General features: G+C 49.5%; 1 protein-coding gene across 2 annotated transcripts in view; it reads right to left on the reverse strand.

Annotated features, from left to right (window-relative positions):
* Positions 1 to 2,084: 2,084 nt before the first annotated feature.
* Positions 2,085 to 12,668, reverse strand: part of LOC119978682 (bcl-2 homologous antagonist/killer-like) — a 54,490-nt gene continuing 43,906 nt past the window's right edge. For both annotated transcript variants that reach the window (XM_038820472.1, XM_038820473.1), the window contains one exon: positions 2,085 to 3,151. In XM_038820472.1, the coding sequence (XP_038676400.1) occupies positions 3,047 to 3,151 (105 nt within the window). In that variant the 3' untranslated portion in view covers positions 2,085 to 3,046. The remainder of the gene's footprint in view (positions 3,152 to 12,668) is intronic.

Here is a 12,668-nt window from a genome sequence, read left to right on the forward strand (position 1 = left end):
GTGCATAGACCTGCATTGTGCATTGCTGTGGTCACATACGAGCTGAACCTTTATGGAATGGTATCATTTCCTGCTAATGAATACTTTTAGCTATTCAGAAGGCGCTTTGATGACTATGGCAAGATTTTTCTGCCCCGCCGACCGCAGGTTCCTCGGGAGAATGGGGTGCATTCAACTGAAATCTGAATGGCAGGCACCCCCTACCACCATGAAGCATGCAGCGGGTTGCTTGCTAAATCCAACCACATGTGGGCAATCTATCATGTCTTGCATCTTTGGAAATCTGACAATGCTACTGAATCTTCTGGCTCTTTCAGCCCAACTGGTGAGATCCACACTAAATTAAATAAAGTTATGTCTATTTGAATATGGCAACTGTAACCACTTTAATGCAGTGATGCGTAGTTGGCTGCGTTATCCCAGATAGATCTCCAGATGGCATCTGAATGATGCTGTGATAAATAAATTCAAGGCCACCTTCAAGACTACAGGCATTGGGTATCAATGAACATAATTGGACACGATCTCCCCAGCCAGCATGTCACATAATTATGTGATTACATCCCTGGACAGCCAGTCTTCTCAGACACGGGCATCTTGTCATTTGTATGTCTGCCTTGTCTGGTAGACTCTACTGGCAGAATACTGCCTTTGCCTCCATCTGCCTCCCGCCTCCCTCTGCAGGCCCTTGCTCTGCAGAAGGGTGCCCACCTTGTTGCACCACAGAGTGGACAGCAATGTTCAGCACAAATGCTTCACTGCACTATTTTCTTTGCAGCACTTACTGCTTGCCCCCTTCCTTCAGTAAAAGCCCAAATGTAGTTTTAAATTAAATGAAAAAACAAATTATCAGCACTTGCAAGGTCTGCCATCTCTGTTCTGGTAAAGTCTGCCATAATCTTGCCGGGAGCCTTCATACCCACATTTTACAACACATCCTGCTGAAAAACCTAACTCCCACCGACTGGGGTTCCTGTGCACCCACCACAATTAGAGCTTTAGCATCAAATCGGGGGGGGAGGGGGGGGGGGGGGGGGGGGGGGGGGGGGGGTCAAATGCATTGTGAACAAGCTTAGCACTTGCTAATTAGTTTTTTTTTAAAAAGGCAGGTGGGATACCAATTTTGGCATCAGACCAGCTTCCATATTTTGACAGACCAGTGGTTACATACTCGCGGGTCAGCATCAGTCCCGATGCCACTGCCTAAAATTCATCCTCATGTCTGTGGGTTGGATAGTATAGTGGTTTTGACCACAGCACCCAAACATCCTCTCAAAATAGCTAATCTTATATATTTTTTAGCACAGCTTAGTGAGTTAAGTTCAGTTTAGTGAGTTAAGTTATAGATAATCCAATGTAAAATCTAAACTCGGTAAGCAAACCAATTCCTCATTAATCAGCCAAGGACAGTGAGATTTCCACAACTTGCTTGATAACAATTTTATAGTGTCCATCAGGTTAATTGTCAGGTAGATTTCCACAGGTATCATTTACACTCTTTATTTTTTAAAGCCAATTGCAATAGAAGTAAATCTAAACTTTATTTATATAAAATTATTCTGCTCCCCCCCCTCCTCGTCCCCCCCCTCCCCCTCGTCTCCCCCCCCCTCCTCCCCCCTCTCCCACCCCCCACCCCCCCCCCCCCCTCTCCCACCCCCCACCCCCCCCCCTCCTCCCCCCTCTCCCACCCGCCGCAAACAATACTTCTAGCTCCAGCTCAATTTTTATTCCTTGGAATTTCTCCATTCCAACCTTGTTTTTCCTCAAACTCTCACAACTAATAATGATAGTTTTTGCCCTTCAGTGCAGATGAAGCTGCACTTAGATTGACACGTCAGTTTCACCTGCACCGAGTACTTGAGCAAGCTATGACCATTGTGACTCGTGTACTGTGATGCACTATTCCCCCCACCAACACACACTAGTGCTTTTGATTTAATAAGCCCCTGGTGTTGAAGTACCAGGAGAACAAGGACAAATCAAATAAGCAATGAAAATTATTACATCATCAACTGTTTGGAGCCCAGAGGTTGAACCTTTCCCTTTACATTATACCAACATCGGAAATCAGTTCATCTCAAACGTGCATAAAACAGACTTATATTTACTTAGAATTGAACTGGAGAGCCACAATTTTACATACAAAACCTTCAGGGACACTTATTTCAGCAGCACAATTAATCATATTCAGACTACTACTCCTCCGAAAATACTATGCAATTTCAAACCAGATTATAAACAATTTTGGATTACAAATATCACTGGAAACATGCAGTTCTGTGATTTCACAGCCATCTATAAACAATTCCAAACACAGACTCCTAGTTTTACCACAGCTGCATGCCTAATCATTTTTGAAATTTGAATTTAGTTTCTGTTATCTATGCAATGGAAATGTTTTCTCCAGTGTTACTGTTCATGTATAATATGTGGCTCAATAGAACGGGAGTCATGTAGAAAGTGCATTACAGTGAGGAGTGTATTTTGGAGAGAACAGGCAAGTGCTCTTGGTGACAGCCACAAAGACGATCTTCAAGTGTTAAGCAAGGAACAATCTGTTCTGCTACATACAAAGATGAATGAATTAATTTGCCTTATAGTTACTAAATAGACACTGGCTACAATTTCCATTCATTCTGCAATTTTATAAACATACAAGATAGTCAATTCGCTGGCCACAGCTCCATGACGGAGCACAAAACTGCTGTTCCTACAGGAACAAGATTCAGAAGAGATGAGAACCAAAGAGCCTTCAATTTTTCCAGCGTGGCCTTGAAAGAGATATCTGGATACAACGGAGATCTGTAGCTGGGCTTAAAACTGACGTGCACAAAATGAGCCAGCCATGACTCAATATCCTTTCATATCAAAATGATTATTGTTGCATTTGGCAATTTGACAGAAAGCAGTTGGAATTTCTGGTTAAATATCTCCTATTCATTATCAGTCGCAAGTCTTCACAATTATATAGATGTAAACTGTTGCTAAAAGAATCTCCATTTTTATAGTCCAAGGCTAGAGGCCTGCTCCAGCAGAGATCCTTGTACTAAGATTTGTAAAACTTATGGACCACGAATACACCAACCAGAACTACAGCCAGAATCCCAAGCATCCACTTGAGATAAATATTATCCAATTCCAGGGCTGCTACCTGTTGGGAGAAAGAAAACATGCATGAAATAAATGCTTTTTTACAGAACAGCAATGATTCTTTTTTTAAGTTTTTCCATTTAAAGGGCAATTTAGCGTGGCCAATCCAGCTATCCTGCACACCTTTGGGTTGTGGGGGTGAGACTCAAGCAGACACGGGAAGAACGTGCAAACTCTACACAGATAGTGATCCGGTGCTGGGATTGAACCCAGGTCCACTGCGCCATGAGGCAGCAATGCTAACCACTGTGTCACCATGCCATCCGTGTTGATTCTCTTTAAACAGAAGCAGTAAAAAATGAATTATCCAAACGTCCTATAGAAGACAACCTCCACTTAAGGATCACCAGATGGATATTTGGACAACTATGCAAAGCACAGGAATATACATTTAATGTACCCTACGAAACCAAATACAGTAAAACACGCAACAAAAGAACAACTGCTCCTACTGGAAATCTAATACAAAAAAAAAAAAGGCCCTGAAAACAAATGTTAACTTCTCATGCTTCACCTGGATTGGGTCTGGTAAAGACTACTATATTCACTTAATTTCTTTATCAATTCAGGATCCCTCTGCTTGTCTTAAGTATTGTGGTGACAGCTATGGGAGACAACTATTTGTGGATTAGCAACTTAACTAATCATCATTTAAATTTTGAATGTCACTTGCTGCGAACAATTAGCTTGGATTTTGTTTATTGTCATGTGTACCAAGGTCCAGTGAACAGTATTTTTCTGCGAAAAGCTCAACAAATTAAGTACATGAAAAGAAAAGGAAATAGAGGACTTCCGGTGGCGGCGATGTCCGAGTGAGCCGCACATTCGGTGGGCTCTCACTCCGGCGGGGTGGAACAGCTGATTCCCCGCGATAGCGGGACCACGGGGGGGCGGCAGAAAAGCTGCCGTGAAAGAAGAGGAGAGCGAGCTGCAGCAAACGGAAGTGTGGGAAGCCAGCAGGTGAGGAAGAAAGAGAGAGAGACGGAGGCAAGGAGGAAGCTGACCTGAAGGGTAAGATGGCGGACCCACGGACCTTCCTTCCTCCAGGACAAAGGGAAAAAAAAGTTTGGAGTTGCTGAGGAGGGACAGTTTGGACCCGCTTCAGACGCCCAGGAGGGGGGAAAAATTTAAGGTGCTGGGCAAAGGAAAGCGGCAGCGAAGGCGCTGAGGAGCGGGCTGCGGCATATGGAACAGCGGGACTCCAGAAGGCAGAAGAAGAAGGAGAAAAAGGGACAGAGACAAGGACCTGAAGAAAATTACCTGGGACCTAAGATGGCGGACACACGGACCCCGGACTCAGCAATCCAGTTGGCGCTGGATAACATGCTCCAGGTAATGAAGTCCAGTTTTGAAGCGCTGAAGCGGGACAGCTTGGACCCAATCCAGAAAGCGGTGGATCAGCTGAACCAGAGGATGGACGCCCAGGATGTTAAAGTTAAGGAGCTGGGAGAGGCGGTGGAGGAGCAGGCGGATGCGCAAACGGTTGCAGCGATAGAAGTGGACGGCCTGAAAGAGCGGCAGAGAAGACTGCTGGACAGAGTGGAGGAGCTGGAGAATAGAGTCCGCAGGAACAATCTGAGGATGGTCGGCCTCCCGGAGGGGGCGGAGGGAGCTGATGCTGCAGCGTTTGTAGCAGACCTGCTGAAGCAGCTGATGGGAGCCGAAGCCTTTCCACGACCGCTGGAGCTGGAGGGGGCACACAGAGTGCAGGCAAGGCAGGGGCGGCCGGGCGGATTCCCCCGCCCGATGGTGATTAGGTTCCACAGGTTCGTGGACAAGGAGCGGGTGCTGCAGTGGGCAAAGAGCGCCAGGAGCAGCACGTGGAACAACAGTGTTCTCCGCATTTATCAGGATCTAAGCCAGGAGGTGGCTCGGCGGCGAGCAGCCTTTAAGAATGTCAAGGAGGTGCTGTTCAAGAAGCACGTGAAGTTTGGTCTGCTGTTCCCAGCCCGGCTATGGGTCACGCACCAGGGTCAACACCACTACTTCTCCGAGCCCGAAGAAGCGATGGATTTTGTGAGGGACCTGGGGCTGGTCCCGAAAGGAGGCCCCAAGGACGCGAGTTAGGGCCCGAGGATTTTTGTGGGAAGGAACGCCGAATGTGCCTGGACCGCTGCTCAACGGTTTGCTGGGCCAAAGGGGCCAAGCGGAACATTTGAGACTCTTTCCTTTGTTCATGGACATTTATGTGCTTTTTCTCTTTTTTCTGTGGTTTTTTCCCTTTTTGTGTTTTTTTTTTCCTGTTTGGGCTTTTTGTGCAGCTCGTGGAAGACACTGGAACCGGCTTGCCCCAGTGGGGGGGGGGGGGGGGGGGGGGGGGGAGGAGGACGGGGGAACAAGGGGAATGGGACAGGAAGGCGCCGGAGTGTTGAGTCACCGGGCTAGCAGATTGGCTAGTCAAGGAAGTCAGATGGGGGGGGGGGGGGGGGGAAGTTACAGCCAGTAGATGGCGGGGGTGGGGGTATCGGGGGATGGGGTTAGGGGAGGGGGGGGTTGTTCTGCTGACGGGAGAGGGACTTGAAATAGGCACTGGAAAGGAGGTCGAGGGTGGAGGCAGCCAAAGGGCGGGCCAGGAATGGCGTGACGCACGGGTCAGGGGCCGGCCCGAGAAAGGCTATGGCTGACCGGCGGGGTGGGGGGGGTGGGATGTGCCCCCCGACCAGGCTGATCACCTGGAACGTCAAGGGACTGAATGGGCCGGTTAAGAGGGCGCGGGTGTTCGCGCACTTGCGGGCCCTGAGGGCGGACGTAATTATGTTGCAGGAGACACATCTGAAAGTGTCAGACCAGACCAGGCTAAGGAAGGGCTGGATTAGCCAGGTCTTCCACTCGGACTTGGACTCGAAGTCCAGAGGGGTGGCAATCATGATCAACAAGCGCGTGCAATTTGAGGCAGAGGGCATATCTGCAGACAGGGGGGGCAGATATCTGATGGTACGGGGCAGACTGGAGGGGAGAAGGGTGGTGCTGGTGAATATATATGCCCCGAACTGGGATGACGTGGACTTTATTAAAAGAGTGCTGGGGAAGATCCCGGACTTGGATTCTCGCAGGCTAATAATGGGAGGGGACTTTAACATGGTCCTTGACCCGACTTTGGATCGGTCGTGTCCCAGAACGGGTAGACTCTCAGCAATGGCAAGGGAGCTGAAAGGGTTTATGGGGCAAATGGGGGCAGTGGACCCCTGGAGAGAGGGACAGCCAACAGGAAGGGGCTACTCGTTTTACTCGCACGTCCATAAAGTATATTCCAGGATAGATTTCTTTGTAATAAGCAGGGACTGTATGGGGGAGGTAAAGAACACGGAATACTCAGCAATTACCATTTCAGACCATGCCCCGCATTGGGTGGACCTGCAGTTCGGGGGAGCGAGTTATCAACGCCCGCAATGGAGGCTAGATGTGGGACTGCTGTCGGAGGAGGGGATCTGCAAGAGGCTTCGGAAATGTATAAAAAATTACCTGCAGGTGAATGACACTGGGGAGGTCTCAGCGGCGACCGTGTGGGAGGCGCTAAAGGCAGTAGTGCGGGGGGAGCTGATTTCAATTGGGGCCCACAAAGCCAAGGCAGACCGGGCAGAGATGAATAGATTGGTCAGGGAAATGGGCCGGATAGATGAAGAGCACGCGGAGTCCCCGGGGGAGGTTTTACTCAGGGAAAGGCGGAGGCTACAGGCGGAACTGGGGGCACTATCCACGAGCAGGGCCGTGGAACAGCTTAGGAAGGCGAGGGGAGTGGTGTACGAGTATGGGGAAAAGGCTAGCAGACTGTTAGCGCAGCAACTCAGGAGGAGGGAGGCGGCCAGGGAAATAGGTAGAGTGAGGGACGAGGGGGGGCGCAAAGTGGAGGATCCGGCAGAATTGAATAGGGTATTCCGGGACTTCTATCGTAAGCTGTATACTTCGGAGCCGCCGGAAGAACCGGAGGGGATGAAAAGGTTTCTGGACGGGTTAACATTCCCAACAGTTGGGGGGGGGGGGGCGAGTGGAAGAGCTGGGCGCCCCGATTAGAGTAGAGGAGGTATTGGGGGGCCTAAAGGCCATGCAGTCGGGGAAGTCCCCGGGGCCGGATGGATACCCAGTAGAGTTTTATAGGAAGTTCTCTGAGCTGGTGGGCCCGGTCTTGGCGAGGGTTTTCAATGAGGCAAGGGACAGAGGGACCCTGCCGCCGACAATGTCACAAGCCACCATATCTCTGATATTGAAGCGGGGTAAAGACCCGGAGGTGTGCGGGTCCTACAGGCCAATCTCCCTGATTAATGTAGACGCCAAGCTCCTGGCAAAGGTACTGGCGGGGAGAATGGAGGACTGTGTACCGGAGGTGATTGGGAAGGATCAAACGGGGTTCGTGAAAGGTCGGCAGCTGGCGGCCAATCTGAGGAGATTGCTCAACGTGATAATGATGCCCCCGGCGGGTAGAGAGGTGGAGGTAGTGGTGGCAATGGACGCCGAGAAGGCCTTTGACCGGGTGGAGTGGGACTATCTATGGGAGGTGCTCGGACGGTTTGGGTTCGGGGAGGGATTGGTGGATTGGATCAAATTATTATATCAGGCCCCGAGGGCCAGCGTCAGGACCAACAGAGAAGTGTCGGAGTACTTTAGGTTGTACCGAGGGACCAGGCAGGGCTGCCCGCTCTCCCCGCTGCTGTTTGCGCTGGCCATAGAGCCGCTGGCGATGGCGCTGAGAGCCGCAGACGGTTGGAAGGGGATGGTGAGGGGCGGGGTTGAACACAGGGTTTCTCTTTATGCAGACGACCTGCTCCTGTACGTGTCGGACCCAGTGGCCGGGATGGGAACTATACTGGGAATGCTGAGGGAGTTCGGCCAGTTCTCAGGATACAAATTAAATACGGTCAAGAGTGAAATGTTTGTGGTCCAGGCAAGGGGCCAGGAGAACAGATTGAGAGGGCTACCGTTTAGGCTGGTTGAGGAAAATTTCCGGTATTTGGGAATCCAGGTGGCACGAGACTGGGGCAGGCTGCATAAGTTAAATTTGGCCAGGGTGGTGGAGCAAATGAAGGGAGAGTTTCGGAGATGGGATGCACTCCCGCTGTCGCTGGCAGGGAGGGTGCAGACTGTAAAGATGACAATCCTCCCTCGATTTTTGTTTATTTTTCAGTGCCTCCCGATCTTTATCCCACAGTCCTTCTTCAAAAGAGTTAACGGGCTGATCATGAGCTTTGTCTGGGCGGGAAAGTCTCCGCGGGTGAAGAAGGCGATGTTGGAGAGGAACCGCAGCGAGGGAGGGCTGGCTTTGCCGAGTCTGGTCAATTATTACTGGGCGGCCAACATCGCTATGATAAGGAAGTGGATGGTGGGTACGGGGTCTATTTGGGAGCGGGTGGAGGCGGCTTCGTGCAGGGGCTCCAGTTTGGAAGCCCTGGTCACGGCTCCTCTACCGCTGCCGCCGGCCAAGTACACCACCAGCCCGGTAGTGGTGGCGACCCTGCGGATATGGGGCCAGTGGAGGAGGCATGTGGGGGAGATGGGGGCGTCTGTCTGGGCGCCAATCTGCGACAACCATCGGTTTGCCCCCGGCAGTATGGATGGGGGTTCCGAGTATGGCGGCGAGCAGGGGCGGGAAGGGTGGGTGATATGTTCCTGGAAGGGAGCTTCGCGAGTTTGAGGAGCTTGGAGGAGAAATTTGGGGTGGTAAGGGGAAATGATTTTAGATACCTACAGTTGCGGGACTTTGCTCGTAGACAGGTCCCATCTTTCCCGCGCCTCCCGCAAATGGGGATCCTAGACAGAATAGTCTCTGGGAGGGATGAAGGGGAGGGTAGAGTCTCGGGTATTTATAAGGTGCTCATGAGAGAGGAAGGGTCCCAGACAGAGGAACTGAAACTTAAATGGGAGAAGGAGATAGGCGGGGAAATGGAGGATGGGCTGTGGGCAGAGGCCCTGAGTAGGGTAAACTCGACCGCGACATGTGCTAGGCTCGGGCTGATCCAATTTAAGGTCGTTCACCGGGCCCATATGACGGTGGCTCGGATGAGCAAATTTTTCGGGATAGAGGACAAATGCGCTAGGTGCGCGGGAGGACCAGCGAACCATGTTCACATGTTCTGGGCATGCCCTGAGCTGAGGGGGTACTGGGAGGGATTTGCGGGGGTCATGTCCCAGGTGCTAAAAACAAGGGTGGTGATGAGCCCAGGGGTGGCAATTTTTGGGGTTTCGGAAGACCCGGGCATCCAGGGGGAGAAAGAGGCCGATGTGCTGGCCTTTGCTTCCCTGATAGCCCGGCGACGAATATTATTGGCGTGGAGGGACTCAAAGCCCCCGAAGACTGAGTGGTGGCTTGCGGACATGTCGAGTTTCCTGGGGATGGAAAAAATCAAGTTCGCCTTGAGGGGTTCTGTGCAGGGGTTCACCCGGATGTGGCAACCATTTATTGACTTCTTTGCGGGAGAGTGAGCGTCAGCGGGGGGGGGGGGTTAGAGTAGAGTAGGAGGGAAAATATGGCGGGTAGTACCGGTGGGAGGGGAGCGGGCTTGTGCAATATGTTACGGTGGAAGTATTGAAAGTACGTGGATGTTTGCACATTTTTGCCTTTTTTGCTTCCTTTCTGATGATGTCTGTAACTGTTTATAAAGCCAAAAACTACCTCAATAAAATTGTTTATTAAAAAAAAGAAAGAAAAGGAAATAAAAGAAAATACATAATAGGGCAACACAAGGTACACAATGTAACTACATAAACACTGGCACCGGGTGAAGAATAATGTTAGTCTTAGAATTAAATTTTAGAAGATTAAAACGATTGCAAGATAAGTGAAAAGAGGATCTGTTAAGGAGAGCTCGCAGAGAGGCACCACGCTCCGGTGCAATCTTGTGCATCTTGGCTGCCTCACCAGACAAAAAAAATGGGGACACTTCACCCTCGAGGAGTAAACTTCTATAATATCAACATCCGGATTCACTTTCAGTAAACACAGAATAAACTACCTGCTTGTCATAAGCTTTATTCACTGGGACAATATTTTCTGGGTGTACTGTGCAACTGTACAATGCTACAGACATTTAATAATATTTAGCTCAGTGGGCTAGACAACGGATTTGTGATGAACAAGTCCAGCAGCGAGTGTTCAATTCCCGTACCAGCTGAGAATTCCGAATTCCCCCTCAGTGTACCCGAACAGGCGACGAGGGGCTTTTCACAGTAACTTCATTGCAGTGTTGATGTGAGCCGACTTGTTACAATAAAGGTTATTTATTATGGGCAGCACAAGTGGATAGCACTGTGGCTTCACAGCGGCAGGGTCTCAGGTTCGATTCCCTGCTGGGTCGCTGTCTGGGCAGAGTCTGCACGTTCTCCCCAGTGTCTACATGGGTTTCCTCCCACAGTCCAAAGACGTGCAGGTTAAGTGGATTGGCCATGATAAATTGTCCTTAGTGATCAAAAAGGTTAGGAGGGGTTATTGGGTTATGGGGATAGGGTTGATGTGAGGGCTTAAAGTGGGTCGGTGAGACTCGATGGGCCAAATGGCCTCCTTCTGCACTGTATGTTCTAAAAAAACATTCAGCCTCCACGTGCCCTTTGAGAAGAATTGCATGTTGGTGCCCTTGAATTAAACTTATCCTCCGGTCATTCTCTTTTGCTACTCTCAGGAGATTGTGTCTTCACCCTTGTCCCATTTCCCACTAGAACCAGTAAACTATCAAACCGTTTACCTCTCCAATGTTCTCCATGTGCTTGTAAAGAGGAGCCTATTACTGATAAGCTTGTCAATTCTTAACTGGTACCAACTCGTATGCATGGAGGAGAGCAGTTCACCACCTACAAGGCACATGTCAAGAGTGTAATGTGATACTCTCCACTTGCCTGGTTAAGTGCAGGTCCAAAAACATTCAAGAAGCTCGACACCACTCAGGACAAAGCAGCCCATTTGATTGCTACACCTTCCACAAACATTCGATCTCTCCACCACAAAGTGCACACGTCTGTCACTATCTACAAGGTGCACTGGAGGAACTCACCACAGTTCCTTAGGCAGCATCTTCCAAAACCACGACCACTACCATCGAGAAGGACAAGGGCAGTAGATACCTTGGAACCCCACCACCTGTAGGTTCCCCTCCAAGTCACTTATCATCCTGACTTTGGAAATATATCACCATTCATAGAATTTACAGTGCAGAAGGAGGCCATTCGGCCCATCGAGTCTGCACCGGCTCTTGGAAAGAGCACCCTACCCCCTATCCAAGATCAACACCTCCACCCTATCCCCATTACCCAGTAACCCCACCCAATACTAAGGGCAATTTTGGACACTAAGGGCAATTTATCATGGCCAATCCACCTAACCCGCACATCTTTGGACTGTGGGAGGAAACCGGAGCATCCGGAGGAAACCCACGCACACAGGGGGAGGATGTGCAGACTCCGCACAGACGGTGACCCAAGCCGGAATCGAACCTGGGACCTTGGAGCTGTGAAGTGATTGTGCTATCCACAAGGCTACCGTGCTGCCCTTCACTGTTGTTGGGTCAAAATCCTGGAAAGCTCTTCCAGACAGCACTGTGAGTGTACCTACATCACAGGGACTGAAGTGGTTCAAATGCAGCTACTGCTGAAGGCATATTGGGGATAGGCAATAAATGCTGGCCTAGTCAGCAGTGCTCACATCCCATAAATGAATTTAAACATAAGTCTTTCCTCACCGATAGTGTGCACTCTTCTGAAAATGAAATACACCTTCAAAGCTATCCCCGTTATGGGCCAGGACTTAGAAACTCAAAAATGTATTATGGAGTTCACCTGACCTACAACCTTTATGTTGAATTTGGCTAGGATGAGCACAGAAGTCTTCGCCTCAGGTGTGATTCATCAGATTCCCTAGACACTTTAATCAAAATAATGTTTATTCTAAGAATATAGTGTACACACACGCACGCTTCTAACAAAAACATTGTACAGCTACAGTAATCGATGTATAATACTTAATGAATTTCCTCTCAACTCTTCCAATTCAGTAACAAAATCCATAAACCCTTATTCGAGGGCGTGGCCCAGCACACTGCCTTCTCACTTGGAAAGAATGGGACTGGTCTTTTTCCTCAAATTCTGAACCAGTCGCAACCAGTAGATTCAAACTCCTTCCGCAAAGCAGGTAGCCACAAGCGGTTTGCTCTAGAACAGTTTTAAAATTGAAAATATAGAAAGACGGGGAACACTTCTTTCTCAAGTCCACAAACTGAAACCAAAACACCTCACACAGACACAGCCCAGCTTCACCCACACAATGACATAATTGAAGCCATGTGATAAGACAAAAACCTTTCTCAAAAGGGACACTCACATGACAGTACAACACCACTCTGGAAGAGCATAGACCAATCTTCTTTTGGACAGTTCAATTTTGTGGCAACTTTCTCAAATGACAGGTACATTTCCACTCCTTCACTAAATTTAGTAGCCAAATGAATACTCCTTGCCAAATCAAAAGTACAAAGAGTTAGAAACATAGAAAATATGAAGAGGCCATTCTGCCCTTCAAGCCTGCTCAGTTATTCATTATA

The sequence above is a fragment of the Scyliorhinus canicula genome, chromosome 15, assembly GCF_902713615.1.
Source record: "Scyliorhinus canicula chromosome 15, sScyCan1.1, whole genome shotgun sequence".
In the NCBI taxonomy this organism is placed as follows: Eukaryota; Metazoa; Chordata; class Chondrichthyes; order Carcharhiniformes; family Scyliorhinidae; genus Scyliorhinus; species Scyliorhinus canicula.